The sequence below is a fragment of the Lethenteron reissneri genome, chromosome 17 (assembly GCF_015708825.2).
Source record: "Lethenteron reissneri isolate LAM-NWPU_2019-01 chromosome 17, ASM1570882v1, whole genome shotgun sequence".
In the NCBI taxonomy this organism is placed as follows: Eukaryota; Metazoa; Chordata; class Hyperoartia; order Petromyzontiformes; family Petromyzontidae; genus Lethenteron; species Lethenteron reissneri.
The window spans coordinates 635,882-650,916 of record NC_083795.1 but is presented as its reverse complement, the minus strand read 5'-3'; the positions used below and the strand labels follow the sequence as shown (position 1 = coordinate 650,916).

Below are 15,035 nucleotides of genomic sequence, written 5' to 3'. Positions count from 1 at the left end.
GTGCATGTCTGCTGTACGTGTGTGTGCATGTGTGTGTGCTGTGCACGTGCATGTCTCTGCTGTGCGTGTACGTGCGTTTGTGTGCACGTGGGTGTGTGTACATCTGCTGATTGTGCGTCTACGTGCATGTGTGCGCTCGTATGCTGTGTTTGTGCGTGTGTCTGCCGCGCGTGGTTATGTGTGTGCTGCGTGTGTGTATGTCCCTGCGTGTGCGTGTGTGTCTGCTGCGTGTCTGCTGCGTGTGTGTCTGCTGCCTGTGCGTGTGTGTGTGTCTGCTGTGCGTGCGTGTGTGTGTGTCTGCTGCGTGCAGAATCTCCCAAACTACGGCAGAGGCCCCCTCCGCGGCGAGACGTCACGCTGGTATTTTATTCATTTTATTTATTATATTTAGAGATTGATGAACATGGCAAGGTGGTCCACTGCACTTTCCCTTTCCAAGTTTCACATGCAGAAGCAAAGGCAAAGATCGCACGTATAGCCTTCACAAAATCTTGGGGCAAGTACCGCGAGCGAGCACTTACGAAGGCCGGCACGGGGTGGGTGGTCGGCACCACGCCCGACCACCTTTACCCACGAGTAAGCATCAGCACCTGGGGGAGTCCGTAGCGCCGCGTTTTAACCGCCACGCTCGCACCAGGCAGCACAGCGACGGCTCGGCGTTTTGTTTCCCGCACGCAGCCGCGTGGAGCGCAGCTGCCGAGCCTCCCGGAGCCGCCCGCCGTGGAGGCCGAGTACTACACCCTCGCCGAGTTCCAGTCCGGCATCGCCGACGGCATCACCTTCGGCGGCGGCCAGAACGTGGAGGTGAGCGGCCGGCGCTCCCGGGGGGGGGGGGGGGGGGGGAAAGGGGGGGGGGCGGGGGGCTGGCTTATGCTCGCGCGAACTCACAGATTGTCATTTTAGGTTTTTGTACGCGAAGTTTGCCGAGCGCCGGTGCGATCTAAACGTGACATTTATATCCTGCTGGTGGGCGCAACGTTCACGCGAGTCCGACCATGGCGCGAGTCGTTGCTTGGAGGTCACGTAGCCTTGAAATTTGGTCTGCCGGGTGTTGTTTTATCTCCCGAGCGGTACGCTTATTGCGGTGTCTCTGATGTAGCACGCAGCCTGGCATTGCCGCCGTTGGATCAACCTGGGAGAGTGGGTGGTGCGGGGAGTGTATTGCAACTTTTCTCATTGCTCGCGACTCAGAGTTATCTATTTGCTTCGCACGATGCAGTCTTATCGTCTCAATTTGGCTGCATAAGAGGGTTTGTTGCTCTGAAATATCTGCTGAAATAAGCATTTTGAGATTTAATTTACGACTTTTTATTTTTTTTAACTCCCAGTGCCTTCAGCACACCACACACCACAGTGTGGTGTGTGATGTGCTGAAGAGACTGGGAATTTTAAAGTGTGGTGTGTGGAGTTTATTCTACAGCAGGCTCTGCCGTCTTTCTGCCCAAAAAGGGCCACCGGCGGCGTTGATGACGGTTGCGAGCTTTTGGTTTGTTCAAGTTTTGTTCAATGACATACAACGATGAGCAAGCAGCAGGTCCGTCTCTCTCTCCGTGTGAAATTAAATGGAGCAAAAATAATGTCCCATCGGTTGTTCAGGGGACTTCCGGACCAATATTTTCCAGCAGGAAAATGATGGACTGGTTGTCTCATTAGCAGAGTCGGATTAAAACAGATCCAATTCAGTTTGGTGTTTTTCCAGATATGAATTTTGTTGGGTTTTTTTGTTTTACAAAATTCACAATTTCCAAATTGAAGGGAAAGCGGCCCATTTCATGTGGCGAGTGTCCTGGGTGGTGTCGCATTACAGCACTACAAATCTAAGCGCCGTTGTCGCGTCCTGCGACCGTGTCTCCTGCTCCGCGCAGGTGATCGAGAAGAATGCCAACGGCTGGTGGTACGTGCAGATCGGCGACCAGGAGGGCTGGGCGCCCTCCTCCTACATCGACAAGCGCAAGCGCCCCAGCGCCGTCGCCCGCAAGCTCAGCAACGTCAGCCGACCGCGCATCCCTCCGCCGGCGCCGCCGAGCCCCGGGGCGGAGGCCGCGCAGGGTGCCAGCGAGTACGACACGCCGGCGGTGGACGGCGCCGAGACGTCGGAGGCCGGCGAAGGGGGGGCGGGGGGGGGCCTGGTCGCCAGAGCCAAGATGCAGCTCCGGGAGGTGAAGAGGGACGACCGCAAGAGCAGAGCTCTGAGCCCCACGCGACCCCCGCCGCCCATTAAAACCAAGCAGGCGCCCACGACCGCCGCCTCTGCCCCCGCACCCTCGGCGGCGGCCGTCGAGAAGCCGGCGTTCCCCAGCGGGAAGAAGCCTGGGCCGCCCCTGCCGGACGGAAGGCTGGGCCGCAAGCCCAAGCCAGAGGAGTGGAAAAAGCCGGGCGCCGCGCCGGTGCCTGCGGAAGTGGGGGACGAGAGGGCGGCAAGCGGGGCGCCCTGCAACGGGTCGCCAAAATTGCCGCCCAGGCTGCCGCTTAAATCCAAATTGGAGAAGTGCCCGGCGAGTGCGGACACGGAGAAGGGCAGCGCCGGCGCGTCCGAAGTCGGCCTGCCCGTCAAGGCCTTGGTCGGGGACCTGATGAATGCTTTTGCAGGCTTAAAGCCAACATCACGGAATGAGGCAAACAATACGGAATCTGAAGCAAAGAATGAGTCCAAAGCAATTACGGGGCCCAACCACCCACCCATACGCCCCAAGCCGTCGGTGAAACCACGGCCAGCGATGTCTTCTTCTGCCGCCGTAGGCGCCGCCAAGCTCGAGGAATCGCAGGGAAATCAAATCGATATCGGCAATCTGCGCAGTCACCTTCGGCCCACTCGTCAACGCGGCAAGCCTTCGGCGGATGGCGCCGACGGCGAGGACGAGTCGGGGCCCAAGACGAGGACAGCCAACGGCAACTCTGCCGCCCCGCCAGGAAAGGGCGCCGAGCCGGGCCACACGGTGCCACTCGGCGCCGAGGTCGATGCGACGGAAGAAACCGTGTCCCCGGCGAGGCCCAAACGCCCACCACCACCAAAGCGACCCACGGCTTCCGGGAACGGCGAAAACCGCGCCGACGCAGCAGCCAAACCCGCGGATCGGTCAACCGGCTTCGTGCCGAGGCCACCAGGAGCTAAACCAGGCCTCCCGGTCACGACCACCAAGCCCGGCGGGTCATGCCCCATCCCGCCCACCAAACCAAACCCAGCGAAGGCCTCCGGCCCAAAGGCCGTCTTCAGCGTGCCGGCAGCAGCGGCGGGCAAAAATGCGCTTCGGGCCTTTGGCCGGGAAGGTGACGGCGGTGGCGGCGGTGCTGAGGGCGGGCACGGCGACGCCTGCCGCGAGGGGGAGGTGTACGTCGCCGTGGGCGACTACGCGGGAGACGACGACTCGCTGGCGGTGCGGGAGGGCGCGGCGCTGCGCGTGCTGGAAAAGGACGCCAACGGCTGGTGGTTCTGCCAGCTGACGGGCAGCCGGCAGGCGCAGGGCTGGGTCCCGTCCAACTACCTGCGCAAGCAGTGACGTCCCGGCGACACGGCCTCTGGCGCGGCATAAATAATAATGCGGCCAGTTCACGACCCTCTATAAACAGCTCGGGGAAAACATTCCGGCACCTCCGGGGACTCGAATATTTACTGACAAAAGCCAAAACAGAGGAGCATTACAATGCCCTCACAGCTGCACCATAGCGTCCTCGACACTCCGCACCGACACGACCCGCACTGCACAACTCCTTCGTGAATACCGACTTGGCGGTCTCCCAGGTGTTCATATGGCACTGTCAATCCAACGATTCCCACAGATCCCGACATCGCATCAGCTCCTCTTGTAACCACTGTTCCTTCATCGGCCTCACCTCCTTTCCAAATCAATGTAAGAGCACCTCTCTCTCTGTGCTTATTAAACAAGCAATCGATTGGCCACTGCAACATCGTGATCTTGGGGAGACTCCGTGCTCCCATCTTTAATTGATCAAACTGATAGTCCACCCTAAACTGCCAATTAGGTGGGAGATTATAGAAATCCCCATCGGCTTTCCGTGTAGCCGAACATTCCTATGACATCACTCGTGCATTACGGACGATGTCAGCATGCATATTGCTCCAGCAATCTCTGCCAAACATCTTCAGTCTTCACGATGGATGTGCTGTTCTCCTCATCCCGTGTGTGGGTCTATAAACCCCCGTGAGAGCTCCCAGTACAGCTCAACGGTCCAGGCGCCGTGGTGGTAGCCAGAGGCAACTCGCACGCAGTGCCCTCGTGCTGTTGAGCGCTGTCACCACCTCCACCACGTCCACCACGTCCACCACCATCACCACTTCCACCACCATCACCACCTCCACCACCATCACCACCTCCACCACCTCCACCACCTCCACCACCACCACCTCCACCACCACCACCGTCCACCACCTCCACCACGTCCACCACCACTTCCACCACCACCTCCACCACCACCACGTCCACCACCACCGTCCACCATCACCGCCGACCACCAGCACCTCCACCACCACCACGTCCACCACCACGTCCACCACCACCACCACCTCCACCACCACCTCCACCACCACCTCCACCACCACCGTCCTCCACCACCACCGCCGACCACCACCACCACCTCTACCACCACCTCCACCACCACCACCTCCACCACCACCACCACCTCCACCACCACCTCCACCACCGTCCACCACCACCACCCACCTGCGCGTGAGAGCCGATGTGTCGCTCTCGCGTCCAGCGCGGCAGCTCTGCCCCCACCGCCCCCACCGCCCCCACCGCCCACACCGCCCCCACCGCCCCCACAGCCCCCACCGCCCCACCACCACCACCGCCCCCACAGCCCCCACAGCCCCCACCGCCCCCACAGCCCCCACCGCCCCCACAGCCCCCACCGCCCCCACCACCACCACCACCACAGCCCCCACAGCCCCCACCACCCCTACCACCCCCACCACAGCCCCCACAGCCCCCACCGCCCCCACAGCCCCCACCGCCCCCACCACCACAGCCCCCACCGCCCCCACCACCACCACCACAGCCCCCACAGCCCCCACCACCCCCACCACAAAACCACCACCGCCCCCACAGCCCCCACCACCACCACAGCCCCCACAGCCCCCACCACAAAACCCCCACCGCCCCCCGCGCGCTCCGTGACTCCGGCATCCAAGTGGAGCGGCTCCAGCCCTCGGCTCGTCGTTGGCCGTGACAAGAAAAGGCCACGAGTTGGAGTGTGGTGCTTTTAAAAGCCGCTTATTTTGCGGGGGAAAGAATCTGTTTAGTTAACGCTTTTTGTTTGTTATCCAACTCTTTCCGCGAGTCGACTTCCCGTCGCGTGCTCGAGTGTTTGTCTCGCGCTGCACGTGGGCCATCCCCGGCGCGTGGCGGCTTGCGTGCGCTAATGCACGCCGCGCGTTTCATGCCTCGGCGCTCAACTCGTGTCTGTGCGCGCGCCAAGATCCTTTTGCGCACTACTTGTAAAGGTAGGGCCCACGTAGTCGTGGGCACCAGTGGTAAGATGGAGGAAAGCCAAATGTGACCAAATGTGACCAAAAGCCTCTCTCGTATCGCCTATCGGAGGAGACGGCTCGTAAACAAAGTTAATCGTCGTCTTGTGTCTAACGTCCACCCGGAGAACAGCTTCATTCCAAGTCTTCAAAACTGACGGCCGTGTTGTTCTCAAAGCAATTGCTGGGTGTGGTCGTCTGGTGATGTTTGAAGGTCTCAGTTGCATGTGCAGGCCTGGGGCTGCTCCGAGGTCACAAGAATGGGCCCTCTCACCAAAGCGTCGTTCGGCCATAGCCTGCCCGAAAACTTCCTTCAACCCCAAGCCTCCGCTTGGCACAGAGGATGTCTGTGCTTCGTTTAAACATGAGAATTTGAAGTCTCTTTTTGTTCCGCGTACGAGTATATTAGCTCGCTGCTAGTACCTGTAGTGTTAGCCGTCAGTTGTTTATATATACACAACACAATGTATAACGGCTCTGCGGTAATGGAAATGCAGACTCTTGCTGCAGACGGGGGCGCGGGTGCCCTTATATCAATGGTGACGTTTTAACGCCGCGTTTAGCTGCCGTTGCCAAGTCCTGTGGTGCTTCGGATGGCTCGGTTCACCGGCTTGACAGGTGGCTCCGTGTGCTGAAGGAAACGGTTGAATATTTGTCAAAGCGGTGACACAGTCCCAATTTAACTGCGCTGAGTTGTGAGCTCGGTGGATACGAAATCATTTAGACGATCAATTCTTTGACCGATTTCAAACCCGTGCACCTCTGGCGATATCCTCACTCCCATATCGTTGAGCAAGCGGCGATATCTCCACTTGCCGAATGTGCAGAAATACGCGACTCCGACACCGCGGGCGTGGGAGTCTCTATCGGAATCGGCATTCATCTCCTCCCAGTGACTGTTGAGAGCAGTCGGTGAGATATTTTAATCGTAGGATATTTTAAGAAAATAAAATACCAAAATAAAGTTTGCCAGAATAACTTCAGTCAGAGTTGGTGACCCTCTGTGTTAAACCGGCCAAGGAGACGCATGGAGAGAGACGCCACTCGTGGTGTACACGCGGCTTGTACACCACGCGGCTTGTACACGCAGCACGCCCTGCTGGGGCAGCGTCCTCAGCCGTGGTGGGTCGTGACGGCCAGGCAGGTGCAGCTCCTCAGTTTGACGCGGGAGCCGGCTCAGCGGCGGCGCTCAATCCGCTCTTCCCAGCCCAGCGCCCGGCGAGATGGCCCAGCCAAACACTCTAAACGCGTCGTGATGTTGATTCTAAACGTGGACGGGAACAATCGGAGGACCCGGAGATAAATCCACACGACCACGGGGTGAAAGACACCGCAAACTCCAAATATACAGCAGGCGTCAGGGTCGGGATCGAACCTACGACCTCCTGTATATCAGGCGAGCGAGGGAGGGAACATCTGCTGGACACTGCGGCTCCCCCCGCAGTGCAAGGTGCCCGCTGCGGCGCGATGAACGATGCCTGCGATGGGAACCCGCAGACTCGGAATCGGTACTCTGCGTTCTCAAGCCACCAGACCGGTCAGAGCCCGGAGCTCGGTGAGCTTTGCCTAAGAACGATTAAGATGAGAGCCGTGAGAACGCCAGTGGGGTGAGAACTTCGCTGTGCTGGGGCTAGGGCGTAGCGGTTCAACTTGGCACCCACTGCACGGTCAGTGAGGGTGTGGAGGTTGTGCCGAGTCGCTGTGGCTGCAGTGGTTTAAAGTGTGACGGGAGGGTCCCCCCCACCGCCTCCCCAAAGTATTTTAACATTCGTCTTTAACGTGTGGACGCACGTATGGAGACATTCTCGAAGTGAGGTGCAGTCGTTGAAATTAATCAACTCTTTAAATAAAATGTGGAAATTTTGATTTAAAGCTTTCGTGACTGCAGGGATTCATCTTCTTGGTTCTTTCGGTAAAGTCACGTAGACTAAAATGTGGAAATCAACACTTTAAATAAAAGTGGAGAGTCCTGGGTTTGAATCCGCAACCCTCTGCTTCCAGGGCAAGCGCTCACCCCACAGAGCCACGAGGGCTCGGTGGGGGTGAGCGCCCCCGGCGTGTCATGTACCTGACCTGGCAGCACTCCGCGCGAGACACTTCGACGTCGATGTCGACATAAGAAAAGACGGTCCAAAAAATAAAATACTCGGAGTAAACTTGGTTTGAACCCAACATTGACTGTGTTCGGGTGTTCTATCCCGCCCCGTGTAGCCGCTTGACGCGGCTACACGGGGCGGGCTGTTCCACCCTAGGAGCTGACTCAGGGTTCGGAACTCTTCTATAAACCCTCCCTGGCATCGCGGACATCGCAAGAGAATTCCTTCCGCCGAATCGACATGGATGGACACTTTGATGAGTAAACAGTGTGGAGACGCGTGGCGTTGAGGTTTGCCTGAAACGTCACCTGGGGCATCGGCGACTGAACACTTTAAAACACACAACATTGGGGAGGGAGGACGCGGATTCGAGCCCAGGGGCCTCGCGGGTGGCGCCGCTGCCACCGATCGCTCAGAGCCACGGCGCCTGCGTCGCACACGCGTGTTGCGGCACACGCGTGTTGCGGCACACACGCGTGTCCTGCAGGATGTTCAATGTGTTCAGCTGCGCATTCTCGTGCGCACTGCTCTCGATAAAGCAGACGCATTGTAAGCGTGCTTCAACCTCTGTAGCTAAATGCCGTTACCTTCTTACATCTCCTGTTCGCATGTACTTGCCGTGGACCAATGTAAAGATGAATTGATATTGTAAGGTGGTGGCTTCAGCCACGAGTAATCAAACTCCGCGATGTATCTGATTGTTCTTATTTCGCTTTTTCATATATATATTGAACACGTGCCGAGATGCTCGAACTATAGTATTATATATATCACTATAGTATTATATATATCACTATAGTATTATATATATCACTATAGTATTATATATATCACTATAGTATTATATATATCACTATAGTATTATATATATATCACTATAGTATTGGCTTGTTGTTGCGATTGCAGCACATAACATTTATTTTAAACGGATTGCATGCTTTGCGGGCCTAATTGTACGAGTAAGTCTGTACACAGGCAGGTTCCTGTACGCTTCCCAATCTGCGCACATTTGTATAACAAATAAACAGACTTTGTGTTTGTTTACCTGCTACTGGAGCCAGTTTACTCACCACAGCGCGCGCGTGTCTGTGTGTGGTGTCTGTGTGTGTGGGGTCTGTGTGTGGTGTCTGTGTGTGGTGTCTGTGTGTGTCTCTGTGTGTGTGTGGGGTCTGTGTGTTTGTGTGTGTGTCTGTGTGTGTCTCTGTGTGTGTGTGGTCTGTGTGTCTGTGTGTGGTGTCTGTGTGTGGTGTCTGTGTGTGTCTCTGTGTGTGTGTGGTCTGTGTGTCTGTGTGTGGTGTCTGTGTGTGGTGTCTGTGTGTGTGTGGTCTGTGTGTTTGTGTGTGGGGTCTGTGTGTGGTGTCTGTGTGTGGTGTCTGTGTTGTGTCTCTGTGTGCGTGTGTCTGTGTGTCTCTGTGTGTGGTGTCTGTGTGTGGTGTCTGTGTATGTGTCTCTGTGTGTATCTGTGTGTGTGTGGTCTGTGTGTCTGTGTGTGTGTCTGTGTCTGTGTGTGTGGGGTCTGTGTGTTTGTGTCTGTGTGTGTGTCTGTGTGTGTGTCTGTGTGTGTGTCTTTGTGTGTGGGGTCTCTGTGTGGTGTCTGTGTTGTGTGTCTCTGTGTGCGTGTGTCTGTGTGTGGTGTCTGTGTGTCTGGTGTCTGTGTGTCTGGTGTCTGTGTGTGGTGTCTGTGTGTGTGTCTGTATGTGTGTGTCTCTGTGTGTGTGTGGTGTCTGTCTGTGTGTGTCTCTGTGTGTATCTCTGTGTGTCTCTGTGTGTGTTTCTGTGTGTCTGTTTGTGTATTGCACCTTGTTGGAGCGGTGGTGTAGCGGTTAGCGCTACGAACCTGGCGATCCGAGTTCGATTCCCGCTCACGGCCAACACCCAATGACGATTATTTAAACCGGTCCTGTGCCTCTCCTAGGTCGACTCAGCCTCAAATGAGTACCTGGTGCGGTGTGTAAACATCGCCACTGGGGCGTGGTGCTGGCCACCCCCCCCCCCCCCTCGTGTGCCACGGTGCCGGCCTCCATCGGGTGTGCTCCAGCTGGCGTCTGGTGCCGATGTCTTCTGCCTCGGGACCTGCCGCCGATGGGCCGAATATCTAAACAACTCCAGCGCGTATCGGCCGTGGAAGATCGCACCAAGAGGATGCTGCTCGAGCCGTAGAAAGTTCATCACCCGACGACTCGAAACCAAATCCAGGGCGCCGGTTCCCGAGGGCGAGCTGTTGAGATGAAGCGCCGCGTCTCGATCTCTCTCTCTCTCACCATCCCTGTATGGGCCCTTCAGCCAGCAGTGGCCCTGACCATGGCTCGCGACGTGTGCGTGCTCCTCTCGTTCTCAAGCGACACACCCCTCCGGGATGACTTGGCGCCGCCATTGTAATGTGGAATTTCCACAATCGCGGCGTGTCGCTCTCGCCCTCGATCACGGACCGCGCGTTCCCCACCACGATTCGTCGACTCGATGAGCCCCGCAGAAAGCGTGAAGCCCCGGGGTAACCCCTCGCCCCGGGGCCACCCGGCTCACACGATTCACTAAGCGGGTGGTGGGGCTGTGTGTGTTGCGTGTGTTAGCTATTGCACACGTGTGCCTGTGTTCGGATAGGCCGTCTATTTTTTATTTTGATGTTTGTGCCTGGCTACCGTACAGGCGTACACGCGGAATGTCAGAGTTGAAGGTGGTGGGGGGGGGGGGCATGGCGCTCTCGGCGAGTCGTAACAACGTCAATGGCACAGGACGAGAGCCTCGCTGCGGTCGCCTCGTCGAGGCGTGGCGCGTGGTGCAGTCGGCAGCTTCGCAGCGACGACTGCACTCGCAGCTTCGCCCCAGCGAGGTCTGCCACACTGCCCCACGCCGCGAGCCAAGGCTGCAGAATGCAGTGCGACGTCACCAGCGCACCCTGGCACCCCGACGATTGGCATTCTAGCGGCTCCCTGTGTGTAACCACGAAGAGATGTTCATTTAAAAAAAACTTAAATTTGTTAAACAAAAATAAAGCTTTCCGAAATCCTATCTTGGGACACCAATTCGGGATTTATCTTCCCGAATTCCGTGACGGAATTCCTCTTTCTTACAAAAATATATAAACCCGAGCCATGACCTTTCGTGAAAATGTTTAATACTTTCAGATTGTCTTCCCCAAAGGAAAGAAGCATCATCCATGTCGCAAGAAGAACGGTGACCGCTGAGAACTGATGCACCACCAGAGGCACTCGGAAACACTCATTCGGGATTGTAGAAGGACTGGTTTCGAGAGGTGATACTACTTGTTTTTGTTTTACGGGGTAAGGCCCTCTGAACTATGTAGATATTTTTCAGAAGCGACCTGGCCACAAATGAAAGCTCCACGAAGTGGCTTTTCACGTGGAAATGTATAGCAGTCAAATACTCCAAACGCGTTTATAAATGTAGTCGCGAAAACTGGACCCGGAGAAAAATCCACGTGACCACGGGGAGAACACGCAAACTCCAAATATACAGCAGGCATCGTCAGAGTCAGGATCGAACCCACGACCTCCTGCATACTAGGCGAGGTAGATGGCATCTCGCACTATTGGGACTGCGTTCTTAAATGACACGAATTGTTTTGTAGCAAGACAATCTACAATCCAAGAAAGACGATCATAGCCGATGGTTTAACAATCTGCAAAAATTGCCAATAATCAGAGTAAAAATGTTGTGTATATTCACAGAATTATTGTGAATAGTGACCCATGATTGATTTGATTCAACATCGAATTGCGTCCGATTTGTGGCAATAAAATAAAAATGAAATGGGTATGATGGAGCAAGCCTCCACAGAAATGAAATGTGCGACCGATAAAAATTGATGACATTTTTTCAGCGGATTGCAAATCAGCAGGAGACAAATTTCATATTTAACTGTAAAAAGTATATACAGTATACACTATATACGCATTAACACATGCTCTATACTGCTTATATATAATACAAAAAGTGATATATTGTTAGAGAGCAGCGTTCCTCTTGAAATGGGTCAGGACACTAGTTCACACTAGTTCCACCACACGTAACACACACAGCTTACACGTTCAATCGTACACTTGGAACAACTTAGGAATATTAAATTGTTGGTAAATTACCGAGATTAATTATGCATTCAATTATTCCTCCCACCCTCAAGCTGTCATTTGATTTGTCACAATTCATAATTTTAATTCCATTTTTGGCCTCTTTCCCCACCCAGTTTATATCGTTTCCCCCTTGTTGTCCTCTCTACACTTTTTCTCTTTTGTTCAACCTAAATGGATTATTCACAGATAATTTACATTGAATTTACATAATCAATCACGTTTACACATATAACAGTATTTGACACGTGCATCGTGGGTATACAAATCCAATGTAATCATGAATTTCACGCGTGCTTTAAATGCCAATGAAGAAACTTTTCCGGTCTGATACTGGGAACAAGATGCACCGGTTATTGATTTTAAGCAGTGGAGTCCAAAAAGCATGCATGCCAATTTCTTTGAGTCTTGCAACAATGGACTTAATTGCCGATTGAGATTTTTGATGGGTGGTCTGCGCTACGTCCAGTTAGCTCGCAGTAACATTTATCCAGCCAATCAACATTTGTTTTGGTGTTGTACATAAAAACTAAACGATTTTATTTACTAGGAATATAAAAAAAAACGTGGAGGGCAAGACTGGAGGAACCCAGAGAATAAAAATCCACGTGACCATGGGGGGAGATCTTGCAAACCCCTGATACACCAGAAATCGTCGGGATCGAACCCACGACCTTCTGCATAGAGATGTTATAGTCTCTCTTATCACTGCATGAACCACACGAGCCGGGCAATGACATCATTGCCAGAGTAACCCAATGGGTGGGACATGGTCCATATCTTTCCAGTATCTTTAAGCTACCTGGATGCAAACGCTCCTCCACAACTCCATTGATGATACAAAAATACAGGGGCAAATGTCTTTTTTAGTAGGGTTGGCGTTAAAGTCCCACTCTTTGGTGAGTTCCTGGGTCAACAGCAAGTTCTCAAAACTCAATCTCGGGAGGTGCTGTATTCACCAGATCAACGGCGCACACCGCACGGGTTAACAGCCTCCATCTGCATCTGCCACAGATGCAGATTTATTGGTAAAGCCACGAGAATGTCACACGAGGGGTGGGGACTTCCATTCCACACCCAGAGGTGCCGTCAACTCGTGGGTATGTGACTTGGGTACACCGCAGGCACTGGTGAAATTCCCTATATCTGTGACAGACAGATGTAGAATAAGGTAACTGTGCAATAAGATGCCTGCCTGACCCCACAGTGGGCTTGTACAAGCTTCAGTTTGCATGGCGATACGGCATTGAATATCACATGCCGTGGTTTGTCAGGCACGTCGAAGAGGGAGGTGCCCTGGTCGTTGTTATTGGTAAGGCCCCGACTTCACCGAGGACACACTTAGAATCGTGCCGACTCCATCCTGCGGTCCAAGCAGTTGGTGTCATGCAGGATGTGGCCTGCTCACAATTTGTCACACTCCAAAAGAAATTGAATGGGGAGATTTTTGTTTTGCCCAATGCTTATTCTGGTCTCAGACTCTCCTCTAGCCTAAGGATGTTGTGTGGATGCACTTGAGAGTGAGCAGCTTGTTTTGTAACTCCAAGCAGATGGGCAGCACAGAAACTCAGAAACATCCTATTATTAATGTCATGCTGATCTGGCCCGTGGCTTTCCATCACTCGAGTTTGGGTGTCAACACTGTGTCTCATGCAGTGAAGTCACCCAAGGGTGCGACTAGGCCTGCTCTCTTCACCATTGTTCATTATTGGTGTTAGCAGAGGCAAGTATTATGGACTACTTATCGCTTACTGTTTCTAGATTGGCAAACCCACAACTTGAGCTCACAGCTTCCCACATATCACCGCCGTGTCCCAAGAGGGACACCTTTCTTTATCTTGTTCAGAAGAGCCACTCCCCATTAGCTGACATTATCGCAGAAATAGCTGACCCTGCTTGAAATGTGTACAGTGCTTTCAATGACACGCGCGACGATCAGTAACACCTGTACTCCACGGAGGTCGAGGGTCTACCAGTCGAGCTCCAGGCAGAGGAGTCGGGCTCTCTCCACCTCAATGATTGTGAGCAGCAGCAGCAGCATTTGCTTATTTCTGGAAACTCTCTGAGTGGGGGCACAGTGGTTTTGAACCCCCTGGGCTCCACCATACCACGGTTGGTTGAAGGCATCATGGAGAGCTGTTCCCACCGTTCCCCCACGTGCTTATTACAGGAAGTAAATGTGGTAGGGGTAGCAAGCCCAAGTACAAGGCCTGGGCCCGCATTAGCCGCTGCCTTTCACACACACGCACACACACGCACACACACGTGAGCGCACACACACGTGAACGCACACACAGAAACATGATTGTAGTATAGTACCCAATTCTCTTATAAATTATCTTTCAAGCCACACATTTGTTTAGATACACGACTGTGTGAATGTATAATTACAAGTGGGAGTTTCATCAGTCATATAAATAGTCGTCTAGTGACAGCTGCGGATTGTTCCGTTACGAGAGGAGCAGGCGTTTAAACAGTCGTGTAGGTATCGTGTTTTCTCCTGCGCCACCGGCGGGGACTAAAGCGTGGGTATCATCCGCACCTCGCAGCCGCCCCCTCTCCTCGCATGCAATCCGCGGGCTTTCTCCTCTGCGCTAAGTCCGTTTGGAGACCACGTGGCACACGGAGCCGCAGCCGTTCTTCCGCGTCCCCGCCTCGGGGTCGTCGGGCAGGCTGCCCGCCCCGTCCGCGGGCGACGAGGCGACGGCATCGTCGCGCTCCGCCTCCTTGCTCGCCAGCGCACCCTTGCATTTCCTGATAATCAAACGACGACAAAAACGAACAACATTCACCCGCGTGACAACTCCATTGGGTGGTGGAGGGCTGTCGTTAAAAAAAAAAGTTGGCATTATAAGCGACAAGACGATCTAACCCAAAATAAACTCATTGTGAATCACATGATTTGGTCGTGACAGCCTTTGTGTAACATTAATATCCGAGCGGAGACCGCGCTACCGCCGGTGCTGTGTCACTGTCCTGAGATCGCTTGTGTGGGGTGCGCTGCTGCTGTGTGTCGGCTTTCCCCAGGTGCCTTCCGCTCACTTGTCCCTGTTGAAGACGATGAACTCCTGGCGGACGTTCTCCAGGAACTCCTGCAGGTGCTCGTTCTCCTGCTGAGGGGGGCGACACGGCGGGGGTGGAACGCATCGTGACACGAGCATCGCGACACGTGCGCATCGACCGGAGAGAATTGCGCATGTGCCTCTCTCGCATCATGAGGCTATCCTCTTTCTGGCTTACTAAACACAGGGATTGTCACTGAGCAAAGCCGTCACCTCGAACCGGCATGATTCTTTGAATGGCATCAGAGGGGTGAATCGTTGAAATTCTCCAAATGGTAACCTCCAAAGTTATTCTGTGTTTGTA

General features: G+C 54.4%; 2 protein-coding genes across 6 annotated transcripts in view; one reads left to right on the top strand and one right to left on the bottom strand.

Annotated features, from left to right (window-relative positions):
- The window catches only part of SH3PXD2B (SH3 and PX domains 2B), a 37,659-nt gene extending 32,824 nt beyond the window's left edge, over window positions 1-4,835 (top strand). Inside the window, exons 11-13 of the mRNA XM_061552724.1 lie at window positions 311-360; window positions 679-804; window positions 1,866-4,835. Coding sequence (XP_061408708.1) covers window positions 311-360; window positions 679-804; window positions 1,866-3,497 — 1,808 coding nt within the window. The 3' untranslated portion in view covers window positions 3,498-4,835. The remainder of the gene's footprint in view (window positions 1-310; window positions 361-678; window positions 805-1,865) is intronic.
- A 5,850-nt stretch (window positions 4,836-10,685) lies between these two features.
- The window catches only part of LOC133343279 (serine/threonine-protein kinase 32B-like), a 39,965-nt gene continuing 35,615 nt past the window's right edge, over window positions 10,686-15,035 (bottom strand). For 4 of the 5 annotated variants that reach the window (XM_061552744.1, XM_061552747.1, XM_061552746.1 and 1 more), the window contains 2 exons: window positions 14,712-14,782; window positions 10,686-14,423 (listed from right to left, as the gene is read on the bottom strand). In XM_061552744.1, coding sequence (XP_061408728.1) covers window positions 14,264-14,423; window positions 14,712-14,782 — 231 coding nt within the window. In that variant the 3' untranslated portion in view covers window positions 10,686-14,263. The remainder of the gene's footprint in view (window positions 14,424-14,711; window positions 14,783-15,035) is intronic. The other variant, XM_061552745.1, reaches the window with a different exon arrangement.